General features: G+C 38.5%; 1 protein-coding gene across 1 annotated transcript in view; it reads left to right on the top strand.

Moving 5' to 3' along the window:
* Positions 1-13,274, top strand: part of LOC135102785 (signal recognition particle subunit SRP54-like) — a 67,773-nt gene that overhangs the window by 32,169 nt on the left and 22,330 nt on the right. Inside the window, 3 exon segments of the mRNA XM_064008294.1 lie at positions 160-310; positions 502-685; positions 5,074-5,171. Coding sequence (XP_063864364.1) covers positions 160-310; positions 502-685; positions 5,074-5,171 — 433 coding nt within the window.

Genomic DNA, 13,274 nt, shown 5'->3' with positions numbered 1-13,274 from the left:
AATTATTTTAACAATTTGCATTCTTTGACCATGTTCTCTATTTATATTATGGTACTGTTGTATGGTGAAGAAGATACCTTCAAATAATATTGTGATTGGAGGAATAGTTTATAAGATTGTTAATGCATTTTACTAATTGTATGAACTATTCATATCCAGTTATACAGAGGTTGATCCAGTTGTAATAGCTTTGGATGGTGTTGAACAATTCAAGAAAGAAGGTTTTGAAATCATAATTATAGATACATCTGGTCGACACAAGCAGGAGGATTCCCTATTTGAAGAAATGTTACAAATCTCCAATGTTTGTGTAAGTATCATTTTTCTCTTATTACATGATACCTGACAGAGGTCAGAGTGAAAATGAAAGTCATATGATACTTATGAATTTTATCATGAATGGAAGAATATGTATTAATGTTTATTACTGATTATATAAAATATATGTATATGTGTATTGACTTTATATGTTATATAATAAATATAATAATACATTAACAGAAACCTGACAACATCATTTTTGTGATGGATGCCAGCATTGGGCAGGCTTGTGAATCTCAAGCAAGAGCCTTTAAGGAGAAAGTTGATGTTGGTTCTGTCATCATCACCAAACTTGATGGCCATGCCAAGGGTGGTGGAGCATTGTCTGCTGTGGCTGCCACACAGTCTCCTATAATTTTCATTGGTATGTCAGCTTTAGTATTACAGAAAAAAAAAGTTGAGAGATTTTCTAACAATATTTTTGATAGTAATAAAAGACATTGTGTTGAGCAGAACTCTAAATTTAGGCACATACAGACACCTAAGTTTTTTGTCTCAGAGAAATTTTTTTACTGACAAGTAAATAAAAATATTATGGTTTTTAAACTTTGTTGTGCATGCAAGAAAGACACAACACAAATTTAACAGAAAATTAATAGTCCTTTTTGTTCACTTAATGTTTTATGGAAATATGAAAGCTTTTAAAGGAGAGACTTTTGGCACTCTAATTGTTATGATTTTAAGACATACAGAAAACTTGGAAACATGTATCTGAATCTGTACCTAATTATTTCTTTATAAACTCCCATTATCTATGCATGCTTAATTTATTATATATATTTTATTAAATGTTATATTTTAATGATAATAGTATTGGTATATGCATACAAAATTTCAGTAAAATCTTGATCTAAATCAGAGACTTCTTTACTAATGTAATCTCATATATTTCTTATTTTATTGAAGTGGATATGTGATGCATAATATAGAAAGATAATTCCCCTGATATTGCATAGCCAGGCCTCATTCAAAAGGAAACACATATATTTACCTAAAATCTCCTTGTGAAATACTTGTAGCACTAAAAATGGCACCAGAATTCAGTAGAAATTTAAACAAATAGAATTTGATGCCCAAAAAACTCTTGAGTTAACAGATTTTTTTTTTTCTTGGATTTGATATACAGTATTCCCTTGCTATTCATGGGGGAATTCAGTAGGAATTTAAACAAATAGAATTTGGTGACCAAAAAATAATAATCTTTTGAGTTAACTTTTTTTACAGACAGTATCCCCTTAGAATACTGTATGTAAATACATACAGGTTTCCTTGGAATGTAACCCCTGCTATTCACAGGGGTTACATTCCAAGCCTCCTTGCAAATAGTGAAAATTGTGAATCCTGGATGCAGCCCCTACAAGGCTCAGAAATACCTAAGTTTAAAGTTTAAACCATAAGATATACTTCTCACACTTATTAAACACAAGGCAAAGGCAAGCTTCATTGAACTCATTGTGGCAGACTCAGCAGAGGAACACACACAGGTGGCAAACAACCGGAGCAATCAGCTGACCTTCCTATTCTTGTGACCACAACTTGCTGACCTTGAGAGAAAATAAAGGCATGGTCACATGAGACAACTTCTTGAGAGTTTTGTACTGAGGCAACATTTCATGGGAAACTTGGTGGAATATTCCAGGAAATCTTGACCACCAGCATGTCTGGGGGGTTTCACTCATACCGCTCTTCTAGACAGGGTAGAATCAAAAGCTTTTCATCTCATCAACTCCTCTCCTCTCACTGACAGTCTTCAGCCTCTCTCTCTCTCTCTCTCTCTCTCTCTCTCTCTCTCTCTCTCTCTCTCTCTCTCTCTCTCTCTCTCTCTCTCTCTCTCTCTCTCTCTCTCTCTCTCTCTCTCTCTCTCTCTCTCTCTCTCTCTCTCTCTCTCTCTCATCACCGCAGTGTTGCATCTCTAGCTGTCTTCTACCACTGTTTTCATGCTAACTGCTCTTCTGATCTTGGTAACTGCATGCCTCCTGTCCTTCCGCGGCCTCACTGCACAAGACTTTCTTCTTTCTCTCACCCATATTCTGTCCACCTCTCTAATGCAAGAGTTAACCAGTATTCTCAGTCATTCTTCCCTTTCTCTGGTGAACTCTGGAACTCCCTGCCAGCTTCTGTATTTCTACCTTTCTATGACCTGAATTCCTTCAAGAGGAAGTTTTGATTCAAGACACTTATCCTTCAGTTTTTGACTACTGCTTTGGACCCTTTTCTGGGACTGGCATCTCAGTGGGCTTTTTTTTTTTTTTATTGGATTTTTGTTGCTCTTGGAAAGTGTCCCACCTACATTAAAAAAAAAAAAAAAAGAGGTATTTTCTCTCAAGGTCAGCAAGTTTTCGTCACAAGAAGAGGAATAAGGTCATCTGATTGCTCCAATAGTTCACCACTTGTTTGTGTTCCTCTGCTGAGTCTGCCACAATGAGTTCAGTGAAGCTTGTCTTTAATATTACCTTACCTTTAATATTACCTTGCTTATCATTTCCTGATTTCAGGTTGAAGTTAGGTTAAAGCATTGTGGGCCCTGGGGATGCCTTGCCACCCCAAGTTAAGATGTTACTTTGGAGTTCTGTCTTCCCTCCATTTTTTTTTTTTTTTTTTCTGCAAATATGTGAACCTGTGAATGCCTAACCACAAATAGATGGGGGAACACTGTACTTTTCTTAATTGTCACATCAATTAAAGGAAAAGAAAAAATTCTGAAAGTTTTTTTGTTGTTTTTAGAAAGTGTACTGAATCTTAGAAAAATTGTCAACATTTTTGGTCCAAAATCATTTGTGATATCACAGTCAAACCTTACTATAGTCCTTCCAGATTAACGTGGTGCTCAGGGCCTTGGCTGTACCTGTTGTCATGTCCACACTCAACAGACACATGGTGATCTCTCTCTCTCTCTTGCTCATACTTTTATCTTTTGCCTTAAATTATGAAAAATTATGTTATTTTATATATGACTGCATGGCTTATTGATTGGTTTTCAATTTGAAGATGAAAGAATGACTCCATTTGTTTTCTGGTATACTTGGCAACACATACAGGTCATGTGCTTTTGCCATCCCAGTGCCCTTGACATGTGATTTCCCAGGCCACAGCCAGCTGGCCTGCTGTGACCCCAGGTCAGATCGTTTATTCCTGGTCACTCTGTCACCATGGAAAGTTTTCCAGCTTGCCACTCTTGTGCTCTGTACAGCCAAGCAGAGGAAGTCATTTACTATGTAAATGGATATTTTATGGAAGAAAAGGCCAATAGAGAACTTTTGCTGCCACCCTCACAAGCTTTCAGTTGGACAGCCAAAGCCACCAACATCAAAATCACCACAGTGAAAAAGATTTGCTGTAAAATCAATAAAGCCTGTGATACAAAACCTGGACCAGAGGAACCCACTTTCTGTTCAAAGAAAAGGATTCTCCGTGGCCCTATTATGGATGTGAATGACTTCAAGAAGAGTGTGCTGAAAAGAACCATCTTGGACTTCTACATGAGAAAAGATATCCTTACTTTATACAGGTTAAAGGAAGAACTGATAGGAGAAATCTCCTTTATTGGTTGCATTGAGTCGCTTTCCAAGGTGCTGCTACAAATAGGAGAGAGCAAGAAAGAGGTTGGGGTCACAGTGGGGTCAGGACAAATGGGGTGAGGGAGTGGGATGAGGCCCAAAGATGAGGTGGCAACAGCACGGACAGGTATAGTACCAAGTTAATCTGGAAGGACTGTACCCAGGGCTTTTATTTTTTAACCAAACTATATCAGTAATTTTATTTGGTAAGTTTTAGTCAGGGTAAAAATATTAATTTAAATTTTTTTACCACTATGCTCATAAATTTATAATATAATTAAACAATATATATAAAGCTGTAAAATGTAGGAATGCAATATGATTTTCAATGAAACTGTGTATTCTGTCTCTGTAATGATTTAGCTACCTCATATGTAGTACTTCCAGTAAGTATCTTCATTGTTGCATGTCCTGAGTTTTCTTTACTTGGAGAGTATCAGGTTACTTCAGCTAAATATTATTAATATCTTTAACTTTTGTGAGGGCTTGTTCAAGCCAAGTGCAAACAAGCAAGAAAGGAAGGTTTGGATAGGGGGAAGTGGAAGCTCTTCTTCCATGATCACTCCCTGGAGGGATGCTCCCAGAGGGAGTGAAGCATCAGCAAGATTAATAGAACTCTAGGAAGTGTTAATATAACTGCTTGTCCAAAAATTACATAATTGATTGAAAAATCTCATTGGAATGAAAATATAAATCATGATATCTCTTACAGTGCATTAGCTGTTATTACAGATTCGATTTCATAATGACATATGACACTGACTACATTCATAAGTTTGGAAATGAGGGCAACAGAAATATTCCTTTGGAAGACAAAATATTGCTTTACATCTCTAAATTATTGTGACTTTGAAATGCAAATGATATATATTTACATTGAACAGCACTGGTCACTTGATGAGTTGTACTGTTTGTACAATTATTATTTATCAATTGTCTAATTATTTTGATTCTTCATCAGGACTTTTCTACATTGGTATATTGACACTGCTTTCCACAAAAGTATTTAATGTGCAAGCATCCTGCCAAAGGTTCATGTATCAAAGTTGTAAAAATAACCACTGCAGCATCACAGATGTACCCTCTCATCTTTAGTCCTTCAGTTGCAGAAAAACAGTGGTAGAGAAACAAAATAATGTTAATAAGAAGAAGCAAAGGAAACTGAAGGTATTCAAATAATAATGATTGATTTCAGGTACTGGTGAACATATTGACAATTTTGAGGAATTCAAGACCAAGCCATTCATCTCCAAGCTGCTGGGCATGGGAGACATTGAGGGTCTCATTGAGAAGGTACACAATGACTGATTTGATTTCTTGTTCAAGTAAGCCTTAATATATATTCAATTTTATGGGATCCAAATAGAAAACCATGGCTAATTTTTTATCATACTGAAATGAATTTTCAGCATTCATATGATATATACAACTGCCTTCCTACTTAATGAAGCAGCATTTCTACCCTTTTAGCTAAGGTGACATATCAACTCAAAGGATTTTAGTTGGTAAATATCATTGCCCAGGTGTTGTGACATATAAATTAAGCCACATCTCCTTTCTCAACACTACTCAATATTTACCTCCCCATTCCCCTCCCCCTCTCTCTCTCTCTCTCTCTCTCTCTCTCTCTCTCTCTCTCTCTCTCTCTCTCTCTCTCTCTCTCTCTCTCTCTCTCTCTCTCTCTCTCTCTCTCTCTCTCCTCTCTCTCTCTCTCTCTCTCTCTCTCTCTCTATATATATATATATATATATATATTTACCGTAGGGTACACAACAATGCACGATCCTTATAACATACAACTGCAATAACACTGAAATTTAAAATAGAATTTAATTGGAATAACAAACCAAAACTGGCATAACAGAACTCACCACTCTTGCAAGCACTGGAATTTTAATAAATATTTAATCAGGATAACGAATCAAAACTTGCAAGACGAATGTGCCATTTGTGCAAGCACTGATATTTTGATAAAAATTTAATGGGAATAACAATCTAAAACTCACAAGACTAACTCACCAGCTGTGTGAGCTGCTGCTCACCTATCTGCTGCCTTTCCCTTCCTCCCTTTTTCCCTTTCCTCCCTTCTTTCATCTTGTCTCAAATCTTCCTCCCTGTCACCTCCCCTCCCCATTATCTGTCAGAGATAAGGGAGTAGGGAGTGATACCTCACTCTCCCTCTCCCTCATTCATTCTGTCATTTTCACTTCATCCTTTTTCGCTCTTTCACTCATATGTGTAATTCCATTTTCATTCTCAATCAGTCTCATTCTATTCAGCAATCCTTAGGATTGTTCTTACTTTTAGAGAGAGAGAGAGAGAGAGAGAGAGAGAGAGAAAGAGAGAGAGAGAGAGAGAGAGAGAGAGAGAGAGAGAGAGAGAGAGAGAGAGAGAGAGAGAGAGAGAGAGAGAGAGAGAGAGAGAGAGAGAGAGATGGCTCAGACTTATGGGGGTTTACTGCATGTATACGAGTGACACCAACAGTAAATGTCACCTATACTTGTCAAAGCAGCATGAAACTCAGGGTGATCATGTGCAAAACTCAGGATGGTAAGAATTTAGGACTAGGAATGAAACTCAGGAGGCTACTGTATATATTTATTGTGTTATCTCAAATGTATTAGTGCAAATGTGCTTTTTTTCTTTTCTTTTTATTTATTTCTTTTCTTTTATTTTTTTTTGTGTGTGTAATTTTTTTCATATTATTTTCTAGTTACTTGGAACCAATTAATTTTTTCCCATAGATTCTTCAGTTGCCATAATGTACATTTGCCATAACAAACATTGCACTGGAACGAATCATGTTTGTTGCATACCCTATATATATATATATATATATATATATATATATATATATATATATATATATATATATATATATATATATATATATATATATATATATATATATATATATATATATATATATATATATATATATATATATATATACTGTATAGGTCGAGTTCTGAAGGCCAAATATGTAGGCAAAAGATTGGGGGTTGACCTAAACACAGGGATCAGATTTCTCAGGTCGATAATTCATGAGTCCAAGCATGATAGGAAGGAGCACTAGCTTTAGAAATTAAATATTTACTTACTATGATCAGCAAACAAGACAAATTTTTATCAGTTACTTAGTAATGAAGAGATGTGTTATGCCTCTAACAAGAAAAGCTAATGAATATGTAATAGACCACATGACTTACTTTATATTGTGGTTTCAATGGCCTTTGTTGAAATACTGAGCACAGGCTTGGTAACCATGTTCATATAGTACATAATCAAAACACCCATAGATTGAAATACACAATATAAACCTGTTAAATATTTCCACATTCAGCATATATATAAGTATAGCACCACATCACATGTCTTCCTTGTTTATATAAATGACATAGTTGAGGGAGTTACCAGTATAATATCAAAGTTTGTAGATGATGCCAAAATAGTGAATTCTGTAGTCTTTAATGAACAAGTTAAAGAAATGCAGAATAATGTAGACTAAGTTTTCAGAGTGGGAGCAAACCTGACAAATGAGTTTTAATGCACATAAGTGTGTAGTGTTTCATATAGGGTATCAAAATGGAAAAGCAAAGTATATTATGAATGGCACCCAACTTAAAAATATAGACAGCGAAATTGATTTTGGAGTAACAATATCAAACAGCCTAAAACCTAGCCAACAATGGTCAGAAGTCATAAAGAAAGTGAACAAAATAATTGGCTTAATTGGCAGATCATTTGATTATAAATCTAAAGATACAGTCCTCACTGTAGAACTCTTTGGTCCATCCCCTTTTAGAATATTGTGTCCAGAAAGACATAAATAAATTAGAGTTCAGTGTAGACTAACAAAAACTATACCAAGCCTTAGAAATTAATCATATGAAGAGTGACTTGAAGAATTAAATTTATTCCCTCAAACACAAAGAAGACTAAGAGATGGCTTAATACAAGTGTTTAAAATCATCAAAGGCATGTGTGTGTGTGTGTGTGTGTGTGTGTGTGTGTGTGTGTGTGTGTGTATTTACCTAGTTGTATTTACCTAGTTGTGCTTTATGGGAAAAGAGCTATGCTCGTGCTGTCCCATCTCCATATCTTTTAATATCCAACTCAGCCTTGAATCCATGTATACTTTCTGCATTTACTATCTCCTCATCCAGACTGTTCAAACATCAATACTTCTATATGGGAAACTATACTTTTTGACATCTCTTCTACTAGTACTCCTCTTCAGCCTCTTCCCGTGTCCTCTAGTGTCCCGTGTATCCCGGACCATTAAGTCGCTCCGGTCCATCTCCTCTGCTCCCTCATATGCTTTATATATCACAATCAAGTCTCCCCTTTCTCTCCTCTTTTCCATCATTCGTAGATGTAGCCTTCCCAGTCTCTCTTCATATGACAAGTCCCTGATACTTGGTACCATCTTCATAGCTGCTCTCTGAACTCTCTCCAACTTCCTTATATCCTTTTTCTTGTATGGCGACCACACTACTGCTGTATATTCTAGTCTAGGTCTTATCAGCGACTCGATCATCTTCCTGACCATCTCTTCATCCATATATGCAAAGGCCTGCCTTATTCTTCTCAACAAGTTATAGGTTTTTCCTGTAATTTTGCTAATGTGTCTCTCTGGGGTCAGGTTCCCAGTCACTGTAACACCGAGATCCTTTTCCTCTTCTGCTCCACTCAACCTTACACCATTCAACACATAATTTCCTTTTACTCTTCTTGTACTTTCTCCAAATTCTATTACCTTACAATTCTTTAAATTAAATTCCATTTCCCATCTATAACTCCACTCTGATATCTTGTTCAGGTCTTCTTGTAATGCTCCACAGTCCACTGCACTCTCAACTTTGCATCATCCACAAAAAGGCTCATATAGCTGTTTACACTCTCCGTCATATCATTTATATAGACTGCAAACATGATTGGTGCAAGTACTGAGCCTTGGGGTACTCCACTTATGACTTCCCTCCATGATGATTTTTTATCTTTTACCACCGTTTTTTTTTTTTTCTTTTTGTCAAGAAATTTTCCATCCACCACTCTCAAACTAAATTTATATGTGCCGTATATCTCTCACCTAACTCCTCTGGCTATAAAAAATTCTTTGACTACCACAGAAGGAGGCAGTAGACACCTGCCGAAATGATAATTACTCCCAGTGAGGTCTAAAGCACTGTTCAAGGGGTGCTGTGAGCTTATCATTAAACCCAGCTGTGACCTCACTGAACGTTTCCCTTTGTGTCTCACAACACAAGGAGGGCAGTCATAGCCTGCCCTCTAAAGACAACTCTCTTCCTCCACACAAAACTACAAGCACCTAAAAACACACACACCCTTCACTCAAAAATTTCAAAATTATTGTGGCGACTCCTACACCAGCCTCGGAGTCCCCATCTGGGGAGGGGACCATAAATGTCCCTAGGTCAGACTGCCTTTCTGTTGATGACCCTTAGTGTCTTGACACCCCCTCAACTTTTTCTTCATTAACTTCTGCAACATTCGCAATCTAAGATCTAATTTTCAATCTGTAGAACACCACCTCTCCTCTTCTAAAACTCACCTTCTTTCCTCACTGAAACTCAGGTGTCTGAGGCAACTGACAGTAGCCCCTTTTCTGTTCTCTCCTACTTTTTCTAGCCTCAATTTCAATCCAAAGTTGGATGTTGCGTTTATGTGCGCAATGACTTAACCTGCTCTCGTCCCCACGTTTTTTAATCTCCCGAGTTTTCCACCATCTGGCTACGACTACAGAGTCACTCTCAAACTAAATTTTTCTGTGCTGTCTACCTCTCACCTAACTCCTCTGACTATAAGAAATTCTTTGAGTACTTAACTTCCAAAGTGGAGCACATTCTGACCCTCTTCCCTTCTGCAGAGATTTCCATTCTTGGAGACTTCAATGTTCACCACCAGCTTTGGCTTTCCTCTACCTTCACTGACCATCCTGGTGAACTAGCCTTCATCTTTGCTATCCTCCACGACCTATAGCAATTGGTACAACATCTTACTCGTATTCCTGGCCATCTTGGAGATACGCCCAACATTCTTGACCTCTTCCCAACCTCTAATCCTTCTGCTTATGCTGTCACCCTTTCTTCTCTGTTGGGCTCCTCCGATCACAATCTCATATCTGTATCTTGTCCTATCGCTCCAATCTCTTCTCAGGATCTCCCTAAGCAAAGGTGCCTCTGGCATTTTGCCTCTGCTAGTTGGGGGGACCTGAGGAGGTATTTTGCTGATTTTCCTTGGGATGACTACTGCTTCCATGTCAGAGACCTGTCTTCATGTGCTGAGGGCATAACAAAGGTGATAGTGTCTGGCATGGAGGCATATATTCCTCACTCTTTTTCTCGATCTAAACCTTCCAAATCTTGGTTTAACACAACTTGTTCTCGTGCTATACATGATAGAGAGGTGGCCTACAAAAGGTACTTAAGCCTACCATCACGAGAATCTCATGCACTTTATATTTTTGCCCAGAACCATGCCAAGTCTGTTCTCCAACTAGCCAAAAACTCCTTCATTAACAGAAAGTGTCAAAACCTTTCAAGATCTAACTCCTCTCGTGACTTCTGGCATCTAGCCAAAAATATCTCCAATAACTTTGCTTCTTCTTCTTTCCCTCCTTTATTTCAACCAGATGGCACCACTGCTATCACATCTATTTCTAAAGCTGAACTCTTCGCTGAAACCTTCGCTAAAAACTCTACCTTGGATGATTCTGGGCTTGTTCCTCCCTCTGCTCCACCCTCTGACTACTTCATGCTACTTATTAAAATTCTTCGCAATGATGTTTTCCATGCCCTTCCTGACCTAAACCCTTGGAAGGCTTATGGACCTCATGGGGTCCCTCCTATTCTTCTCTGAAACTGTGCCTCCGTGTTTGCACCTTGCCTAGTTGAACTCTCTCAGCTCTGTCTGTCAACATCTACCTTTCCTTCTTGCTGGAAGTTTGCCTACATTCAGCCTGTTCTTAAAAAGGGTGACCATTCTAATCCCTCAAACTACCATCCTATTGCTTTAATTTCCTGCCTATCTAAAGTTTTTGAATCTATCCTCAACAGGAAGTTTCTTAAACATCTATCACTTCACAATCTTCTATCTGATCGCCAGTATGGGTTCCGTTAAGGCCGCTCTACTGGTGATCTTCTGGCTTTCCTTACTGAGTCTTGGTCATCCTCTTTTAGAGATTTTGGTGAAACTTTTACCTTGGACATATCATAAGCTTTTGATAGAGTCTGGCACAAAGCTTTGATTTCCAAAATACCCTCCTACGGCTTCTATCCTTCTCTCTGTAACTTCATCTCAAATTTTCTTTCTGATCTTTCTATTGCTGCTATGGTAGACAGTCACTATTCTCCTAAATCTATTAACAGTGGTGTTCCTCAAGGTTCTGTCCTGTCACCCACTCTCCTTATTATTCATTAATGATCTTCTAAACCAAACTTCTTGTCCTATCCACTCCTACACTGATGATACCACCCTGCACTTTTCCACGCCTTTTTATAGACGTCCAACCCTTCAGGAAGTAAACATTTCATGCAGGGAAGCCACAGAACGCTTGACTTCTAATCTTTCTAAAATTTCTGATTAGGGTAGAGCAAACTAGGTATTGTTCAATGCCTCAAAAACCCAATTCCTCCATCTATCAGCTCGACACAACCTTCCAGACAACTGTCCCCTCTTCTTCAATGACACTCAACTGTCCCCCTCTTCTACCCTGAACATCCTTGGTCTGTCCTTTACTTATAATCTGAACTGGAAACTTCACATCTCATCTTTAGCTAAAACAGCTTCTATGAAGTTAGGCATTCTGAGATGTCTCCGTCAGTTTTTCTCACTTCCCCCGAAGTTGCTAACTCTGTACAAGGGCCTTATCCGTCCATGTATGCAGTATGCTTCACATGTCTGGGGGGTTCCACTCATACTGCTCTTCTAGACAGGGTGGAATCAAAAGCTTTTCGTCTCATCAACTCCTCTCCTCTAACTGACTGTCTTTAGCCTATCTCTCACCACCACAGAGTTGCATCTCTAGCTGTCTTCTACCGCTATTTTCATGCTAACTGCTCTTCTGATCTTGCTAACTGCATGCCTCCCCTCTTCCCACAGCCTTGCTGCACAAGACTTTCTTCTTTCTCTCACTTCTATTCTGTCCACCTCTCTAATGCAAGAATTAACCAGTATTCTCAATCATTCATCCCTTTCTCTGGTAAATGCTGGAACTCCCTGCCTGCTTCTGTATTTCCACTTCCTATGACTTGAATTCCTTCAAGAGGGAGGTTTCAAGACACTTATCCTTCAGTTTTTGACTACTGCTTTGATCCTTTTATGGGACTGGCATTTCAGTAAGCATTTTTTTTTTTTATTGGATTTTTGGCCAATGTTCCTCCTACTTAAAAAAAAAAAAAAACTTAACTTCCAAAGAGGAGCACATTCTGACTCTCTTCGCTTTTGTGGAGATATCCATTCTTGGAGACTTCACTGTTCACCACCAGCTTTAGCTTTCCTCTCCCTTCACTGACCATCCTGGTGAACTAGCCTTTAACTTTGCTATCCTCCATGACCTAGAGCAGTTGGTGCAATACCCTATTCATATTCCTGACCAACTTAGAGATACACCCAACATTCCTGACCTTTTCCTTACCTTTAATTCTTATGCTCATGCTGTTACCCCATCTTCTCTGTTGGGTTCCTCCGATCACAATCTCTTATCTGTATCTTGTCCTATCACTGCAGTCCCTCCTAAGGAGGGACTGCCCTACTCGCATTCCTGACCGTCTTGGAGATACGCCCAACATTCTTGACCTTTTCCTGACCTCTAATCCTGCTTATGCTGTCACCCTTTCTTCTCCGTTGGGCTCCTCCGATCACAATCTCATATCTTTATCTTGTCCTATCACTCCAATCCTTCCTCAGGATCCCCCTAAGCGAAGGTGCCTCTGGCATTTTGCCTCTGCCAGTTGGGGGGACCTGAGGAGGTATTTTGCTGATTTTCCTTGGAATGACTACTGCTTCCGTGTGCTCTAAAAACTCAACCTTGGACAATTCTGGGCTTGTTCCTCCCTCTCCTCCACCCTCTGACTACTTCATGCCACCTATTAAAATTCTTCGCAATGATGTTTTCCATGCCCTCGCTGGCCTAAACCCTCGGAAGGCTTATGGACCTGATGGGGTCCCTCCTATTGTTCTCCGAAACTGTGCCTCCGTGCTTGCACCTTGCCTAGTCAAACTCTTTCAGCTCTGTCTGTCAACATCTACCTTTCCTTCATGCTGGAAGTTTGCCTACATTCAACCTGTTCCTAAAAAGGGTGACCGTTCTAATCCCTCAAACTACTGTCCTATTGCTTTAATTTCCTGCCTATCTAAAGTTTTTGAGTCTAT

Source organism: Scylla paramamosain, chromosome 8 (genome assembly GCF_035594125.1).
Source record: "Scylla paramamosain isolate STU-SP2022 chromosome 8, ASM3559412v1, whole genome shotgun sequence".
NCBI lineage: Eukaryota > Metazoa > Arthropoda > Malacostraca > Decapoda > Portunidae > Scylla > Scylla paramamosain.
This window is presented reverse-complemented; position numbering and strand designations above follow the sequence as displayed.